Raw genomic sequence first — 18,197 nt, forward strand, 5'->3', positions numbered from 1 at the left:
TTCTTTCTTTCTTTTCTTTCTCTCTCTCTCTTTCTTTCTCTCTCTCTCTCTCTCTCTTTCTTTCTTTCTTTCTTTTGTCTGTCTCAATGATTGATTTTTCACTAGTGCATGTGGTTAGGGGATGATAATAGTCCCTGAGAAATTGAGGGAGTGTGGTATGAGTGCTCTCTCTTTTTGGCTATGGAACCAGCCAGGAATTTCCAGGTATTGATGCTTAGGTCTGGCCAGGCGTCACTGTATATAAACTTCTCTTTCCACCCCTCCCCCAATACCCCAGCATTTTGGAAACCTGTTGGGGTAAAAGCCCAGGTGTGTGATTTCCCAGAATCTGGGGGTTTGCCTGTGTGCATCCTGGCTGTGTGCATGTGTGACAGTGTGATGAAGATGATGCTGGATGGAGTCCAGTGGGATCCTAGAGATCACTGATTCTGTTCTGTTTCTGTTGTAGCCCTTGCCAGCATCCAGCCATGGGGGATATGAAAACTCCAGATTTCGATGACCTTCTGGCTGCCTTTGACATCCCAGACCCCACCAGCCTTGATGCCAAGGAGGCCATCCAGACCCCCAGTGAGGAGAATGAGAGTCCCCTCAAACCTCCAGGCATGTGTATGGATGAGAGTGTGTCCTTGTCTCACTCAGGTTCATCCTCAGATGTGCCGGCTGTGAGTGTCATTGTCAAGAACACCAGCCGCCAGGAGTCATTTGAAGCGGAGAAAGACCACATTGCTCCCAGCCTCCTACACAATGGTTTCCGGGGCTCGGACCTGCCTCCAGATCCCCACAGCCTGGGCCACAACTGTGGGAAGTTTGATTCCACTTTCATGAATGGAGACAGTACCAGGAGTTTCTCTGGCAAGCTAGAACCTTCCAAGTCAGAGCCGTTACCGACCTTTAACCAGTTCAGTCCAATCTCCAGCCCAGAACCTGAGGATGCCATCAAAGATAATGGGTTTGGAATGAAGCCCAAGCACTCAGACGGTTATTTCCCACCCCCTCCTGGGTGTGGGCCTGTGGGGGGCCCAGTCCTGGAGGCTCTGGCTAAGTTTCCAGTCCCAGAGCTCCACATGTTTGATCACTTCTGTAAGAAGGAGCCCAAGCCAGAGCCTCTGCCATTGGGAGAGCATGAAAGAGGTGGGCAGAAGGTGGGGGAGCCTCACAAGGAGCTGGATGCCAGTCGATTCTTTGGGGAAGCTCTGGAATTCAACAGCCACCCCAGCAACAGTACTGGAGAGCCTAAGGGGCTCACCCTGGAGCTTGGTACCTGCTCATCAGTCCCCCCTCGGCAGCGTCTGAAGCCAGCGCATTCTAAGCTTTCCTCTTGTGTTGCAGCCTTGGTGGCCCTGCAGGCCAAAAGAGTGGCCAGTGTCACCAAGGAGGACCAGCCTGGCCACACAAAGGATCCCTCAGGGCCCACGAAAGAGGGCTCCAAAGGCAGCCCCAAAATGCCCAAGTCACCAAAGAGTCCCCGGAGCCCTTTGGAGGCCACCAGAAAGAATATCAAGCCATCAGACAGCCCTCGGAGCATCTGCAGTGACAGCAGCAGCAAAGGCTCCCCTTCGGTGGCTGCCAGCTCCCCACCAGCAATTCCCAAAGTCAGAATCAAAACCATTAAGACATCATCAGGGGAAATCAAACGGACCGTCACAAGGATCCTGCCAGACCCTGATGATCCCAGCAAGTCCCCCGTTGGATCACCTCTAGGGAGTGCCATTACCGAGGCCCCAAGCGAGGTGCCAGAGGACGAGGTCACTGCCTTGCCGGCAGTGGCGCACTCTCCGGAGGTAGGCACAAATTCCGGGAGCCCCACGGGTGACAAGAAAGGGGATGAGAGCGCACTGAAGGCCACTGACTTGGCATCTCCCTGCTGCAGCTCAGGGTCCCGGATTCCAAAGGGGGCTGTCCCCAGCTCACAGACAGGCAAGAAGCAGCAGCAGAGCACAGCGCTGCAGGCCTCTGCCCTGGCGCCTGCCAACCTCCTGCCCAAGGCTGTGCACCTGGCCAACCTGAACCTCGTCCCCCACAGCGTTGCCGCGTCGGTGACGGCCAAGTCCTCGGCACAGAGGCGCAGCCAGCCACAGCTGCCGCAGATGTCGGTGCCCCTGGTCCACCAGGTGAAGAAGGCTGCCCCGCTGGTTGTGGAGGTCTTCAACAGGGTCTTGCACAGCTCCAACCCCGTGCCCCTCTACGCGCCAAATCTCAGCCCACCTGCGGACAGCAGGATCCACGTACCGGCCAGTGGGTACTGTTGCCTGGAGTGTGGGGATGCGTTTGCCTTAGAGAAGAGCCTGAGCCAGCACTATGGCCGGCGGAGTGTCCACATCGAGGTGCTGTGCACGCTGTGCTCGCAGACACTGCTCTTCTACAACAAGTGCAGCCTGCTCCGGCATGCCCGTGACCACAAGAGCAAGGGGCTCGTCATGCAGTGTTCTCAGCTGCTCGTGAAGCCCATCTCTGTGGACCAGATGTTTGTATCGGCCCCGGGGACCTCCCCGGCCCCTGCAGTCCCAGTCCCCCCATCGTCCCCCAAATGTGGCCTCACGTCAGGCAGTGCCAGCCCAAGCCTTCCGGCTTTGCCGCTCTATCCAGACCCCGTGAGGCTCATCCGGCACGGGATCAAGTGTCTCGAATGTCACAGGCAGATACGCGACTACGTGGCTATGGCTGCACATTTCCAGAGGACGGCGGAGGAGAGCGAGGGGCTGGTAAGCAGAGCCTTCCTGCGATGGCTGTCGGCCCCCCGGGTGTACACGAGCTCCATGCTTGAGCGTGGAGGAAAGCTCCCTGGTGCGGGGGCACTGGTGGCATCTTAGGAGTCTTAGAAGAAGACGTCTGGCTTGCTGGTTAGTGACCCTCCTGAATGTGTAGCGCTTGGTGTTGGTTGGGGAAAGGGTCCTGCCCCCAGCTTGGGGGGGCACTCTGAAGATTTACCAGCTGTGTCTGTTGCCATGCCCCACATTCTGTTCAGCTCCCACTCTGCTGGGTGAGCAGGGCCCCTTGTCTGGCCTGGGCTGGTCTCTGGGAGGTGTCAGTACGGTCTTGGCATGTGCCCAGAGAGTTTGGGGATGGGGAGGTGCGTTCCTGCCCCACACCTCAGTCTGTACCCTCGACACTGTGTGTTGTCGGGGCAGTTCCCTGTGGGGACACTGCATTAGGCCGAGGTAGTGCCGAGGTAGGACCGAGGAAGGAGAGTGGACTGGCACACGTGCTGTGGCACAGGCCTTCAGAACCTCTTTCATCTGTGTCCCCACCACTCTAGGGAGGCCACCATGCTCATCAGCTTGTTCCAATTTTTGGTTACGCTGATGAGATTGAATTTTGTTTTTTTTGAAGACAGTCTGTGCTGAAAATACCCATTGGCACCTCTGTGTCAGTGGCTGTGTTCGCAAGGTCCTGTGAAAGCAGGCCTCCTGACATGCCTCCAGAAGTCTGTCTTCTTCCTCCTCCAGGGGACTCTTTTCCACCCAGCTGAGACCAGAGCCCACCCCCTCCCTGAGCCCCCTGTCCTCCTTGAACAGGGCTGCAGATGCCTGGGAGGGAAGCAGAGCAGCCCTTTTCACTCCTGTTCAGCAGAGGCCTGGGTCCTTCCTAGTCTGCTGGCCCATGAGCTTGGCGCAAAGCCTTCCAAGTGAGCGCTGTGTTGGGAGGCTCCCTGGTCAGCTCTTGCAGCCCAGCAGAGACAGGGCTCGCTACACAGCTGCTCCAGTGTGAAGCAGATGAAGTTTGGGGCTAAAAGGCTTGTGAACATGGCTGCACAGAGTGCCTTGCAGGGACTTGCTCATGGTGACTCCGGGCAGAGGGCAGGTGCTGTATGGATGGGACTTTTGAGTGGGACCTGCAAAGGGAATGTAGGGGCGGGGGAGGGACAAGCATGTTCCAGGTGTAGGGAACAGAAGTGCGGGAAAGTGCCAAGTGCACTTGAGGAGGCTGGGGGGCATCGGGGTGGAAACATGAGGCAAGATTGGTGGCCTGGGTGCCATAGGCTCGCTGTCCCCTCCCATCTTCACCTTCTCTCCTCAGTTTGCCAAGCTTCCAATGAGTCAGATGGAGTGTGGTGACCCCTGCCCTTTGCCCTGAGGCTTCAGCCTTCCTGCTGTCCCCTGAAGAGCTGTCCCTGCAGAGCTCAATGCTCCTTCTAGGTCATGTGATCAGAAGCATTGTCAGTGGAGGTCTGACGCTTGGTGTTTTTCCACACTGTTCCTCACCGGCTGACACCCCTCCCATCCTGCATCTTTTCCTCTAGTGGGAGCTGGGCAAGAGCCCTCAGACAAGAAGGGAGAGGGTACCCAGGAAGGCTGTCAGGGTTTTCTCAGCCCAGCTCAAATCTCTCACAAAATCTCCCACTGATAGATGTGGTCTCAGAATCTCAGGGAAAGGATCAGGCTTGAGGTCTGGGATCAAAACCTTACCTTGCTAGCTGGTGGACTTAAGTTTCCTGGGATGGTACCCAGGCTTTAGGCCATACCGAGGGAAGGGATAGATGGATAGGGTGGGGTTAGGCTTCACTCTGGTTGGTGTAGGGGCTGCAGGAGGGATAGATGGATAGGGTGGGGTTAGACTTCACTCAGGTTGGTGTAGGGGCTGTAGGAGAGCGTGCACAGGCCTTTGGCTTCTCCCTGGGAGTCTCCCCCTGCCCGGGCTGGAGGAATGTCCTTCTTGCATTCCCAGCCACCTTGCTGGGCAGGACATCAGCATAGAGAGACTCTTTCTTCTTGGTCTTTTTTTTTTTTTTTTAATTTTTATTTATTTATGATAGAGAGAGAGAGAGAGAGAGGCAGAGACACAGGCAGAGGGAGAAGCAGGCTCCATGCAAGGAGCCTGACGTGGGATTCAATCCCGGGTCTCCAGGATCGCGCCCTGGGCCAAAGGCAGGCGCCAAACCGCTGCGCCACCCAGGGATCCCTCTTCTTGGTCTTAAGCTTTTATTTAGCTCTAATGTCATTGTCACCTCTAACAAAATGAACAATTCCTTAATGTTATCTAAGACAGGGATCCCTGGGTGGCTCAGCGGTTTAGCGCCTGCCTTCAGCCCAGGGCGTGGTCCTGGAGTCCTGGGATCTAGTCCCACATCAGGTTCCCTGCATGGAGCCTGCTTCTCCCTCTGCCTGTGTCTGCCACCCCCCGCCCTCTGTCTCTCTCTCTGTGTCTCTCATGAATAAATAAATAAAATATTTTTAAAAATGTTATCTAAGACAAGTCCACATTTAGATTTTCCTTTCATGTCAAAAATGATCTTTCTGTAGTTGGGCTTGTTTTGAATTGGAATCCAAACATGGACCATATGTTAGCATGTGTTTTTTGTTTTTGTTATTAAAGATTTTATTTATTTATTCATGAGAGGCACAGAGAGAGAGGCAGAGACATAGGCAGAGGGAGAAAAAGGCTCCCTCTGGGGAGCCCAATGCGGGACTTGATCCCAGGACCCTGGGATCATGCCCTGAGCCGAAGGCAGATGCTCAACCACTGAGCCACCCAGGTGTCCCACATGTTAGCATTTGTTTATCTCTTAAATTCCTCAGTCTAGAACAGTACCATTTCCTACTCCACCACCAGATGCCCTTCCCAACCTATTTTTTATCATGTCATTGATTCGTTGAAGAAACTAGTTCATGTGTTCTGCAATTTTTCAGGAAAATTATGGGTTTGACTGATGCTTCCTTATACAATTAATTTGTTCTTAAGTATCCCATATTTTATTGGTGATAGAGACTAGAAATAGGCAGTTTTGCAGAGGGGAGTATCATGTTCTTCATATTTCGTGACTTCAGAGAGGTACAGAGTCCTTGATTGTCTCACTTGTAATGATACTAAATGATCAGTGAATTTAGGTGGTGATGTTCTGATCCCTTTGTCGTAAAGTTCCCCTTCACCTAATTATTTTAGTATTCATTAATCATTGCTCCTGGAGTCACTAGTTTTATTAGGAGTTGAAGAAAGGTGTTTTGTAATATTATTATTTGTTTCTCAGTTATTAACTGGAGTTCTGTATAAAATGTCTTTCCTTCTTTGATGAGGGCTATTTGGTTACCTTGAAATAAAATATAGTTTATATTGGAAAATGGGATATTTACTTACTTTGTTTCCCTTAGTTAACAGTTTTTACAGTAGTGAGTTGATATCCTGAGTCTCAAATAGTGTATTAAGAGGCCTGGCTCTGTTATTTTAAAAAATTATGGTAAAATACACATAGCATAAAGTTTACCACCTTAGCCATTTTTTTAAAGTGTACAGTTCAGTAGTGTTAAGTACATTCACACTGTTGTGCAATCAATTTCCAGAACTCTTTTCATCTTGCAAAACTGAAACCCTATACCCATTCAACAGTTTCCCCTCCCCCCCACCCCTGCCCCTGGCCACCACCCTCCTGCTCGCTGTTTCTGTGAATTTGACTACTCAGTGTACCTCATGAGTGGAATCATGTAGTATTTGTTTCTTGTGACTGACTGGTTTGTTCTGTTTAGCATCATGTCCTCAGGGCTCACCTATGTTGTAGCATGTGACAGGGTTTCCTTCCTTTTTAAGGCTGAATAATATTCCATTGCATGTTTGTACCACATTTTGTTTATCCATTCCTCCATTGATGGACATTGGGTTGCTTCCACCTCTTGGGTATTGCTTGAATAACGCTGCTATGAGCATGGTGTACAAATATATTTTGGAGCTCCTGCTTTCAGTTCTTTCAGGTATGTACACAGAGTTGGAATGTCTAGATCATATGGTAACTCTATTTTTAATCTTTTGAGGAGCCCCCACACACACTGTTTTCCACAGCGGCTGCACCATTTCACACTCCTGCCAACAGTGCACAAGGGTTCTAGTGTCTCCACATTCCCACCAGCACCTGTCATTTGCTGTTTCGTCTGTTTGACTTCGTCTTTAGATACCCTGATGTGTATGAGGCAGCCTTTTCTATGGCTGTTACAATGAACTCATTGGTTTTCACCTGTTTTGTATGTTGAGCTCAGTCACTTTTCCGTGGTCAGGCTGCTTTGTCTTCAGTTGTGGAATGCCGTCCAGCTGGATCCTGTGTCCTCTGGACGTGAACTCATGACGCCTGAGAAACTTCCTCACTTACTGCCCCAACAAGATGTCCTGGGCACATTTCTTGTGCTAAACTTGGCGATTGGCCATCCTTCGGAGGAGCCAGGTTTCTTGCCTAAGGAATGGTATTTAGATGTCATGTTCTGGGTATCAGAGATGCTTGCTGGGTGTATCTGCGACTAGGCCTTTGCAGTGGCCAGAGCTAAGAAGCATATGTTTTTATTGTATTTATTTGTTTATTGAAAAAGCTTTATTTATTTAAGTCATCTCTACACCCAATGTGGGGCTCAGACTCATGACCCAAGATTGAGAGTTGCATGCTCTTCTGACTGAGCCAGCCAGGGACCCCAAGAAGTATATGTATTGTTTTGGTAAAGATTTTATTTATGTATTTGAAAAAGAACAAGTGAGCAAGAGCACAAATAGGGAGAGGGAGAGGGAGAAGCAGATTCCTTGTTGAGCAGAGAGCTTAGCTATGGGACTCGATCCCTGGATCCTGGGATCACCACCTGAGCTGAGGGCATATGCTTAACCGACTGAGCTACTTAGGTGTCCTAGAAGTATATGTTTCTAAAAAGAAGAAAGCGGGGGCGGTGGAGCACACAACGCTTGATCTTGGGGTTGTTTGAGCCCCACATTAGGCATAGAGCCTACCTTAAAAAAAAGAAAAATCATGAGTATGCTGGTATTCAAATGTAAAATTATAGTTTTTATGTAACTGATTTTATACTGAAAATCTTGGTTCCTAAGGCTTTCCTACCATATATATATATATATATGCATATATATATGCAAAATTTTGAAAATCAATACCAATATCATTTCAAACATTAGGATAACTGCATAAAGTCAAAGGTATATTTGCAGTTCTTTCTACTCTTAGAATAGATCACATTTAGGATGTATAAGTCAAAATACTGCATTTTAAAGGTCACTGGGAACAAGTCTTCTTTCTATATGGTTATGTCACCAGCTTGATACATTGTTAGGCTATTTAGTTTCTATTTTTCAATTTTCAGGGAATGTTTTTGTTTTTCTAGTTTAATATTATATGTATATAAAGGTTTATTTGAGAGAGAGAGAGCTCATTTGCACGCAAGCACTGAGGCAGGAGGGGCAGAGGGAGAGGAAAAGAGAGTCTTAGACTCCCTGTTGAGCTCAGAGCATGATGTGGGCTCCATCTCACAACCCTGATATCACAACCTGAGCCAAAGGCAGACACTTAACTGAGCCACCCAAGCTCCCCCTAGAGTAATCTTTTTTTTAAAAAAGCCTTTTTATTATGGAATGTCCTAAACATATGTAAAAGTGGACAGGATAGTATAATGAACTCTTCTTTAACAATTACTAACTCCTGGCCATCCCGTTTTACATATTTTCTCACCCATCCCTCCCCCTCTCATGGGTTATTTCTAAATAGATCCCAGCGTCACCATATCTATAATAGTTCAGAATGTATCTGTAAAATATACAGGTTTTCCTTGGCAAGAAAATGAACATAATATCATTGCATCTCAAAATTAATAATAACAATAATTTCTTTTTATTATCAAAGCTTAATGCCAAGTGTCAGATGTTAGTGTTCATCATCATCATCAAGTTAGTGTTCAAATATTTCTGATTGTCTCATTTCTCTCTACAGTTGGCTCGCTTGAATCAGGGTCCAAATAAGTGCTATACACTGCAATGTGAAAAGTTCTCTTAAACTTCTTTTAATCTATAAATTTCCTTTTTCTCTCTGTTTTTCCCTTGAAGTCTACTTTTTGAGAAACCTTGGTTGTATGTCCTATAGAGGCTCCATGTTCTGGATTTTGCTTTTCCTGTCGTCCCTAATGATTCTTCCTCTAAGCAACCTCCTCTGGGCCTGGGTCAGTGGCCCCTGTGGTGAAAAGTGAGCACCGTGGTCCCCTTTTGACCTAGAGGGGGCTCTGCTGATGCAGGCACCAGCGCAGTCTGCTGCTTCCTCTAGGCTGTGTGCTCTGTGCCCGCTAGAGCAGCAGTGATTGTACTATCCACCCTGCTGCCCCGGTTCTCTCCTGAGTCTGGGAGTGAAGGAGCTGTTGCCCACTCTGCTCTTCTCTGTGGGCATATGTGGTCAGCCTGTTGCTCAGGACACCCCTGAGTGGGCAAACAGGCCTGAGGGAGTGGACACTGGCAAGACTACTCAGTCCACCCCTGCACTGGGAGCTTCTGGGAGCCAATCGGATCTGCTCTGGAAGTCCCCGAGATGCTGAGCAGGAACTGCCTCTGATGAGTGGGGACAGAGGCCCTGGGGGGTCTGGCAGTGTAGTGAGTTCTGAGACTTCAAGAAGTGCCTTTGGCCTCTGGAAAGGAAAAGCTGGTCTTCTGATAAGCCTGAGGGAAGGAGCACTCACAGTCCTAGATGCAGTATGATCTTTGGAAACATAGCATCAGTCCTGTCTCTGATGAATAAGGTGAGAGGCAAAGCTTGCTTGGGTGTATCAGCACTTCTGTTGAGGCCTGGGGGTGCCAAGTATCCTGGGAGGGTTGGAGGAGAGCATGTGTGGTGAGCGGCTATTCCGACCTGTGTTCTAGGAAAGCTGGACCGCTGTGGTTGGAGAGCCACGAGCCTGTGGCAGCTGTGGCATCTGGCTGAATTACTTTCTCGGTGTTTTTTCCTAGACTTGCCAGGTGTGCCAGATGCTGTTGCCCAACCAGTGCAGTTTCTGTGCCCACCAGCGGATCCACGCCCACAAGTCCCCCTATTGCTGCCCGGAGTGTGGAGCCCTCTGCCGCTCTGCCTACTTCCAGACCCACGTGAAGGAAAATTGCTTGCACTATGCCCGCAAGGTGGGCTACAGGTGGGTGCTGCCTGGCTTGCTGTCCTGGGCTGGCCTGATGGCTGGTCCTTTTCTGGGGCCAGAACTCATTTCAGTATGAGCTTTAGTTTTAAGAGGCCTGGGCTCCAGGCTACTAAGACAGTAATGTTAGTTGGTATTCAGATAGGTGTTTTTATTTTGTGGAGCGCAAGAAGAGTGAGAGGGACAAGAACAAGGAGTTAAAAGGAACTAAAACATGAAAAAGGAGCTTTGAAGGGACAGTTTAGGGAGAATAGATTGGTTTTTAAAAGTATATAAAGTTAATCTGCTCATAGAGTTACTGTGTTTGGCATATTAAAGTCCCATTTCAATAATAAATGTACCAATTGCAGTACTTTTAGATGTTCTCAGTTTCCACTAACAGATGGAACTACAATGCAAAGTTTGGAGCCAAATGCAAAGGGCTCTTGTAGCTTCACACTGATTAGTTTTTGTCAGTTTGTGAGAAACAAGCACAACCTGAAAATGGAAAAATGATGAGCCTCATAGTAAAACCAAGAAAACTATTTTAAACTGAGTCTTCTCCACATGTCAAATAAATTTAGACGAGAAGTCATTTTCAGGAAAAAGATCAAAATGGGGAAGAAAACACCTTCCAAACATACTGATTGATCTCTAACATTTACATCAACTCAGTGAGGCCCCCTTTTCTGATATGCTGCATTTGGGAGTTTCATCTTCTGATGTTTTTATGGTATCACTTTCACACCAGAAAATTAATTTTGTCCAAATTTAGTAAGGTTTTCTTCTCTTTGGAATTAAAAAAAGATTGATTTAGTTCATTTCTTAACTTCCTTTTCGAGTACTTATTACTGTCGTCAGCGCTATGCCAGACACTGAGGATACAGAGGGCATCAAGACACAGCCCCTCCTATCAGTGTGGTAGGTCACAGACCTATACATGTAATCATAACTCGGGGTGGTGAGGCCCACAGTAGGGGAAGGGTCAGGGAAGCTTCATAGAGGGATATTAGGAGGTTTTCAGGCAAACGAAAGGGGGAGAGCATGTCTGACAAGGGTATGAGCAGGGATGCCAGTATACCTGATAGGTTACAGGAATGATGGACATTTTGGTGGAAAGGGGGTCAAGAGGAACTGGGGAATGGGTGAGAAATGAGACCAGAGCATCAGTAGGGCCAGGCCCAGGTGAGACCTTGTATTCCTTGGCTGACACTTAGACTTTCTCCAATGGACAGTGAAGGGCTCCAGATGGGTCTGTAGCCGGGGAGTGGTCTGGCTAAACCTGTGCTTCAGGAAGATCGCTCTGGGAAGCTTACTTGTGTGTTAGGGCAGAACCCAGAGACTGGTTGAGAGGCAAGTGTGATGGTCCAGTTAAGAGGCTGGGGGCTCGGGCAGAGGCACAGCCACTGTAGGGATGCAGAGAAGGTAGATCTTGGAGAGCTTTAGGGAGCGGAAGCATTTGAGTTTGATGGTAGCTCACAGACAGGGCAGAGGGGTGGAGAGGGGCTGTGGGGGCTCTGAGGTTTCAGTCCCCATGTAAGCACTTCCAAATGTAGACTGGCTGCTTTTGTGTGTTATGGGAGATGGGTCCCCTAAAGTGCAGGAGAAGCAGACAAACCAGAGATGGGTTATACAGAGCCCTTACCACCATGTTGCAGAGCAGCATTGCTTGGCAGCATCCCAGGTCACTTTTGTTGTTGTTGTTGTTGTTTTTTATTTACGTACTCTATATCGCCCACTTGGGGCTCAAACTCACAACCCTGAGATCAGGAGTCCCACACTCCACCAACTGAGCCAGGTGGGTGCCTCTCCCCATCCCTCCCCTCCCCACTCCCCCACCTCCATGCCATCAGCCACATTTTTAAACCAAACACCTGAATGTGTGTTTTTACAATACTGTGTAACATTTGTAAATCAAAGTGAAATACCATTCACTTTGATTTACATGTGTGCTATTTCTTGTTCCAAGATCAAGTCCAATCCACTAAAAATTCAAGCAGTACTTAAATTTTTATCTTTGAATTTTGAAGTCAAAGAATTTCCAATGACACAGATTCATGGCATTCTTTTTTTGGGTCTTTTTTTTTTCCTTGGTCTTTTAATTCAATATTTTGCTTTCCTTTCATCTGCAAGAGTAAGAAGAAACAGTGTCTCAAAAGCAATTCAGTTTGTCAAGCCTTTTTTTCTAAGATTTTATTTATTTATTCATGAGAAACAGAGAGAAGCAGAGACATAGGCAAAGGGAGAAGCAGGCTCTCAGCAGGAGCCTGATGTGAGACTCGATCTTAGGCCTGGAATCAGGCCCTGAGTCAAAGGCAGATGCTCAACCGCTGAGCCACCCAGGTGTCCCTGTCAAGCCTTTTTGTGAGGAAAAGTGTAATGTGATTCAGCCAGAGGGCTTACTGGAGATCTTGACATTAAAATCTTCAGTGACCCGTGGTTGAACTCAGAAGATGTATACACTAGTATACTATTGGTTGCACTTAAGATCTTCAGATATTGGGCAGCCCCGGTGGCTCAGCGGTTTAGCATCACCTTCAGCCCAGGGCGTGATCCTGGAGACCCAGGATCGAGTCCCACATCGGGCTCCCTGCATGGAGCCTGCTTCTCCCTCTGCCTGTGTCTCTGCCTCTCTCTCTGTGTGTGTCTCTCATGAATAAATAAATAAAATCTTAAAAAAAAAAAAAGATCTTCAGATATTCACATATATTTTTTGTATCAGCTTTATTTAGACACAACATTATAATTCAGCCATGTAGTGTGTACAATTCAATGGTTTCTAGTATATTTACAGGGTTGTTCAGTCACAACCAGTTTTGGAACATTTTCATCACTCAAAAAGAAACTTTGTTGTATTCATAACTCTTCCATCCCCCACCCCCATCCCTTAGCTACCACTCATTTCTTTTCTGCCTCATATATTTGGTTATTTTGGACACTTCATAGAAATGGAATCATAGAATATGTAGTTTTAGCCAAGATTCATCCATATTGTAATATGTCAGCATTTCATTCCTTTTTTATGGCTTAATGATACTCCACTGTCTGTGTATATACCACAATTTGGTCATCTGTTTATGACCAGTTGACAGACACTTGGGTTTCCACCTTTTGGCCATTATGAATAATGCCACTGATGAACATTTCATGCATCAGTTGTTGTGTAGACATATATTTTACATTTTTTGGGGTGGATACCTGGGAGTAGAGTAGATGGTTCAACTGATAACTCTATGTTTAACTTTTTGAGGAACTGCCAGGCTATTTTCAAAAGTAGTTGTACCATTTCTATATTCCTACCAGCAGGCATGGGATTTTTAATTTCTCTATATCCTTGCTGGCACATGTTATTGTCTGACTTCTGCTGACCCATCCCTGTGGGTGCAAGGTGACATCTTGTTATGATTTTGATTTACATTTCCCCAGTGGCTCATAGTGTTGAGCATCTTTTCTGTTTGATATTTGTGTATCTTCTTTGGAGAAATGTATATTTGCTTGGTTTTAAATTGGGTTATTTATTATCTTACTATTGAGTTGTAAGAGTTCTTTGTATATTCTAGATTTAAGTCCCTTGTCAGATACATGATATGCAAATATTTCCTCCCATTCTGTGGGTATTATATTTTTTAGTGATTCCTGAAAGTGTATCTATGCTCCATTTCATTGAGTTCTACAGAGTCTTACAGTAGTATTTTGTTTTGTGTTATTTTTGCTTTTTCTTGAAGACATTGTCAAAAGCCTGTACATTTTATATATGTTTTATGTATATGTGTTTCATATAAAATATGTATATACATTATACACATACTTTAGAATTGTATGAATTATTCTCTTTGTTGAAAATTTGGAGAGTGGCCAATGATGTCACAATGGAGCAAGTTTCAGTTATTCTTAATGATATGTCATTTTTTTCTTATTTGGGATTATTGGGACAATTAAATATTGTACCACTGTGTCTTTTCTAAAACTTTACATATTTCATAGCATATGATTCTATTATTGTGTATTTTCTCTTAATTGGTAAAGAAGTTGTATTGTGGGTTCAGATTTCTCTTTACCTTTTTTCATCAATTTGTAAGCCATACTTAGTCTTTCACTGAGGTTGGTGTGTGTTCTTTTACCCCTTTATGCTCTACTTTCAGTGAGGCTTCTTTGAAGAATGTCCATTCGGTAAATGGAATGAAATTTTAGGCACATTTTTGAAGGGTGTATGTTGCTCCTGCTGAAGTTTGGTCACACTACACAAATATGGACACTTTAAGATTCTTTATATATATCAGGTGTACTTGGCCACTTTGGACGAATTTGGAAATATGTGGACTTTTTTTCTCCTCACAATACATTGTGGTGTGGAAGTACTTCTGTGTGCTAGAAGTTGGTCACTATTTTGTTCAGCAGGAAAGAAAAGAAAATATAATTCAGTAGCTTGTATAGAAACTCTAGAGAATGTACAAATTTAGTAATGAGTGCACATCACAGATCATTGCAAACAGCTTTTTGGTTCTGTGGGTTGCTCCTTGTTGCTAATTAAGTTTGCAGAGGTAGTTCCATCTCCCATTCCTCGCAACACACAGAAAAGGAAGAAAAACAAAAAGGACCAGATAGGATTCTGTGATGATGTGTGTGGACTGTGAAAACAGGCTAATGTACTGAATTGAAGGCTTCTATTTGGGAGTCAATTTTTAAGTGAAGATGTGCCTTTTTTCAGTGAAGCAACAGCCCCTCTTCTAGTGTTTACTGGGATGTCGGGGTAATGGGGTCAGGCAATATTGCAACCAAAGGGAGACCAGAGTTGTCCTGAGAGGAATGGCTGGGCACAGGGAAGGTGTTTCCTCATGGAGGGGAGATGGGGGTGGGGTGGGGGAGGAAGTAGATAGGAGGAAAGAAGGAATGCGTGAGGGGGTGGTCTGGGTCCTGGAAGGGATGGAGGATGGCATGGAGATCATGGAGGCCTATGAGTCTGAGGAAGGAGAGGGCCAGATTCTTAGAGATTGTGAAGTCAACAGAAGAGTCCAACATGCCTCAGTTTCAGAAGAAATTGTTTAAGACAGTTCCTACATTATGCAAGTGGTATATTCACCAAACAAAGCTTGAAAAATACAACTTGGTAGAAAAAGAAGTAAAAAGTTATCCACAATGCCAGCAGGGAGACCCTCCCAACACTTAAGAGCTATGTAATCCAAAGCTGTACCGACCACATTGGGCTGCTGAGCACTTGAAATGTGGCCAGTATGACTGGCTATTGCATTGTATCTTATTAAATCTAAATTGCCACATGGCCAGTACAGTATAGAACATTCCAGCTGCTACCACAGGTTCCACTGGATAGCGCTGCTCCAGAGGATTCCTTCTTGGGCTTTAAGGCCTGCTATGGCGAGCGCAGTGTTTCCTGACAGCACTTTTATTAAGTGGCCATTGCTGCCCATTTGGTACCAGCCTGTGGGAAGGCATAGGCTTTCAAAGGATGCTGTTTATGTCATTTTGGACACTCCCACCCCCCGCCTTCCCCACCAGCTTCTCTTAGCTGGGCTCAGATTTTTGGTTTGCAGAAAAGTATCCTCTGGCCAGTGAGGAGTGGGGTGGGTTTCTTCCCCCTTCTATACCAGGCATAGCCTTGGGCTTGGGGGGCCTGGGTGACCCCACTATGCCAGATGGCAGCAGGAGCTCAGAATGTATGTGTGGAGGATAGAGGATAGAGTGCTCAAGGAAGGGGGAGAGGGTGTCCCCAAGATGGCTCTGTTCTTGACCTCCATCTCTCCTTTTCCACCACTACTTCTGGGTCTGACATGCCTTCCACACCCCGCCACTCCTATCATCCAGGTGCATCCACTGCGGGGTTGTCCATCTGACCCTGGCCTTGCTGAAAAGCCACATCCAGGAGCGACACTGCCAGGTTTTCCACAAATGTGCATTCTGTCCCATGGCCTTCAAGACTGCGAGCAGTACTGCAGACCACAGTGCCACTCAGCACCCCACCCAACCTCACAAACCCTCCCAGTGAGTGCAGCTCCAGGGCCAGCAGGCCTATGGGCTTGAGCTAAGTGGTCTGGGTGCTATAGGGGGAGGTGTTGGGATGGACCAGGGAGCTGGGGCTGGTGGTGGAGGTGCCCAGGGTTCACTGAAGACGTCCTGAGCCAGGGGAATGTATATACATCGGCTCTGAGTAGTGCTTCCCCAGACCTGACCCTGGTTCAGAGAGAGCACAGATGGGGTGGAGGTTCTGCCCAGGGGGCCTGGCCATCTCACTCCCTGGGGCTTGTCTCATCAGGCTCATTTATAAGTGCTCCTGTGAAATGGTCTTCAACAAGAAGAGGCACATTCAGCAGCATTTTTACCAGAATGCCAGCAAGACGCAGGTGGGAGTCTTCAAGTGCCCCGAGTGCCCACTCTTGTTCCTGCAGAAGCCGGAGTTGATGCAGCATGTCAAGGTGGGCTGCCCAGGGGAAAGAGGCTGGGGAGGAGGGCACACGCCTCAGGTCGGGGGTCTGACTCTGTGCATCTTTCCCCTTGCCCAGTCAGTAATCGCTCTCCCCATCCCCAGAGCACTCACGGTGTTCCCCGAAATGTGGACGAGCTGTCAAGCCTCCAGTCTTCATCGGACACGTCCTTGAGCCGCCCTGGCTCTCGGGTTCCCACCGAGCCCCCGGCCACAAGTGTGGCTGCTCGGGGCAGCTCCCTGCCCTCGAGCCGCTGGGGCCGGCCCGAGGCCCATCGCAGGGCTGAAGCCAGGCCCCGGCTGCGGAACGCTGGCTGGACCTGTCAGGAGTGCCAGGAGTGGGTTCCTGACCGGGAGAACTATGTGTCCCACATGAAAAAGAGCCACGGTCGGGTAAGTGTCCTCACACAGTCAGTACGGTGCCAGATTCTCTGGACTTGCCTCCTGTGGGGTCAGAGCCCCCTTGTGTGGCTGACCCCTTAGGGTTCCTGGTGCCTGGGCAGGGTGGGTACCACAGTTCTTGAGGTCTTTGGGGGCATCCTCCTCTCTGCCTACATCACCTGAGTAGAAAGATACACCCAGACCTGTTTTATAGTTCTGATGCTTTGCATCCTGTCATCTCCTCTAGACGCTGAAGCGGTACCCATGTCGGCAGTGTGAACAGTCCTTCCACACCCCCAACAGCCTGCGCAAACACATCCGCAACAACCATGACACAGTGAAGAAAGTCTACACTTGTGGGTGAGTCTCTGGAGATGGGAGCCAGGAAGCCTGAAATTCAGAGACTGCCCATGGCATCACTGGGGCTTTTCTCTGCTGGGAGATCAAGGGTCGGAAGCAAGAGATAAGCAAGTTGCTAATGGAAAGATGGTGTGGCTACGTCAGAAGGCAGGGCTGGTTGGGAACCAGCTTCTAGAACCTGGTAGCTCCTGAGTCTTTTCCCACCTCCCTCACCGTGGGTTGCACTGCTAGTCAGTGTGACGGGCTCTGAGGTTTAGGAGGTGTGGTGATGATGGGACCATGTGTCCTGTCTGGCCAAGAGGCTTTGACATCATGTCTCTGCTTCAGGACATACCCTGACCTCTTCCTTGCTGACCACTGGCGCATCACCTGGACTTCTGGGCAGTGATATCAGGGAGTAGAGAGTAAGATCATGGCTTAGGACCAGCACAAATATTCTGACTTGCTGTTGTCTGCCACCTTGTCAGCTAAACTTCTCTGGGGAGTGCCCAGCACTATTCAGCCAGCTTGATGACCACCCAGCCAGCTCTCTGCCTGCCCCAGACTCTATTCTGGAGCCAGAAGCCGCTCCCACTTTGCCTCCCTGCCAGGTGTGCACTGGGCTCCCTGGAGCCTGTCGTCTTACACAATGTCTCTGGGGCTGTACTCTGCAGGTACTGCACAGAGGACAGCCCTAGCTTTCCTCGGCCCTCCCTCCTAGAGAGCCACATCAGCCTTATGCATGGTATCAGAAACCCTGATTTGAGCCAGACGTCCAAAGTCAGACCTCCGGGTGGACATTCCCCTCAGGTGAGTGTGGGCCCTGCCACTGGCATAGCTTGTTTAGTGAGCCCCTTGAGCTGGAGGGGCAGCAGGAGGGTTACAGGGAGCCCACTGGTAATGGTGGTCATGGAGCAACCAGCACTGACAGCTTCCCTCGATGTGGTCATTCTCTAGTCTGGCATGACCCTCCTGGGGACCGTGCACAGGTAAAGGACAGGGACAGAGACCCGGGAGACTGCCCAGTAGCCTTTTGTTCCTGTGGCTTCCCTGTCACTGTGATGTTCCTTAGCCATGTGGCGCGCTCTCTCTCTTACACACACACACACACACACGCGCGCGCGTGCGCGCTCTCTCTCTCTGTCTCTCATTATGAGTGGAGCCAGCCTAGATTCCTGCTACCCTGGACCCTCGTTTTTTTG

The 18,197-nt window shown here is 48.3% G+C and overlaps 1 protein-coding gene across 5 annotated transcripts in view; it reads left to right on the plus strand.

The window, feature by feature from the left end:
- The window catches only part of ZNF592 (zinc finger protein 592), a 77,899-nt gene that overhangs the window by 54,647 nt on the left and 5,055 nt on the right, over positions 1–18,197 (plus strand). For all 5 annotated transcript variants that reach the window (XM_038532911.1, XM_038532910.1, XM_038532912.1 and 2 more), the window contains 7 exons: positions 449–2,702; positions 9,682–9,860; positions 15,660–15,836; positions 16,108–16,267; positions 16,381–16,668; positions 16,904–17,016; positions 17,670–17,805. In XM_038532911.1, the coding sequence (XP_038388839.1) occupies positions 449–2,702; positions 9,682–9,860; positions 15,660–15,836; positions 16,108–16,267; positions 16,381–16,668; positions 16,904–17,016; positions 17,670–17,805 (3,307 nt within the window). The remainder of the gene's footprint in view (positions 1–448; positions 2,703–9,681; positions 9,861–15,659; positions 15,837–16,107; positions 16,268–16,380; positions 16,669–16,903; positions 17,017–17,669; positions 17,806–18,197) is intronic.

This window comes from Canis lupus, chromosome 3, assembly GCF_011100685.1.
Source record: "Canis lupus familiaris isolate Mischka breed German Shepherd chromosome 3, alternate assembly UU_Cfam_GSD_1.0, whole genome shotgun sequence".
In the NCBI taxonomy this organism is placed as follows: Eukaryota; Metazoa; Chordata; class Mammalia; order Carnivora; family Canidae; genus Canis; species Canis lupus.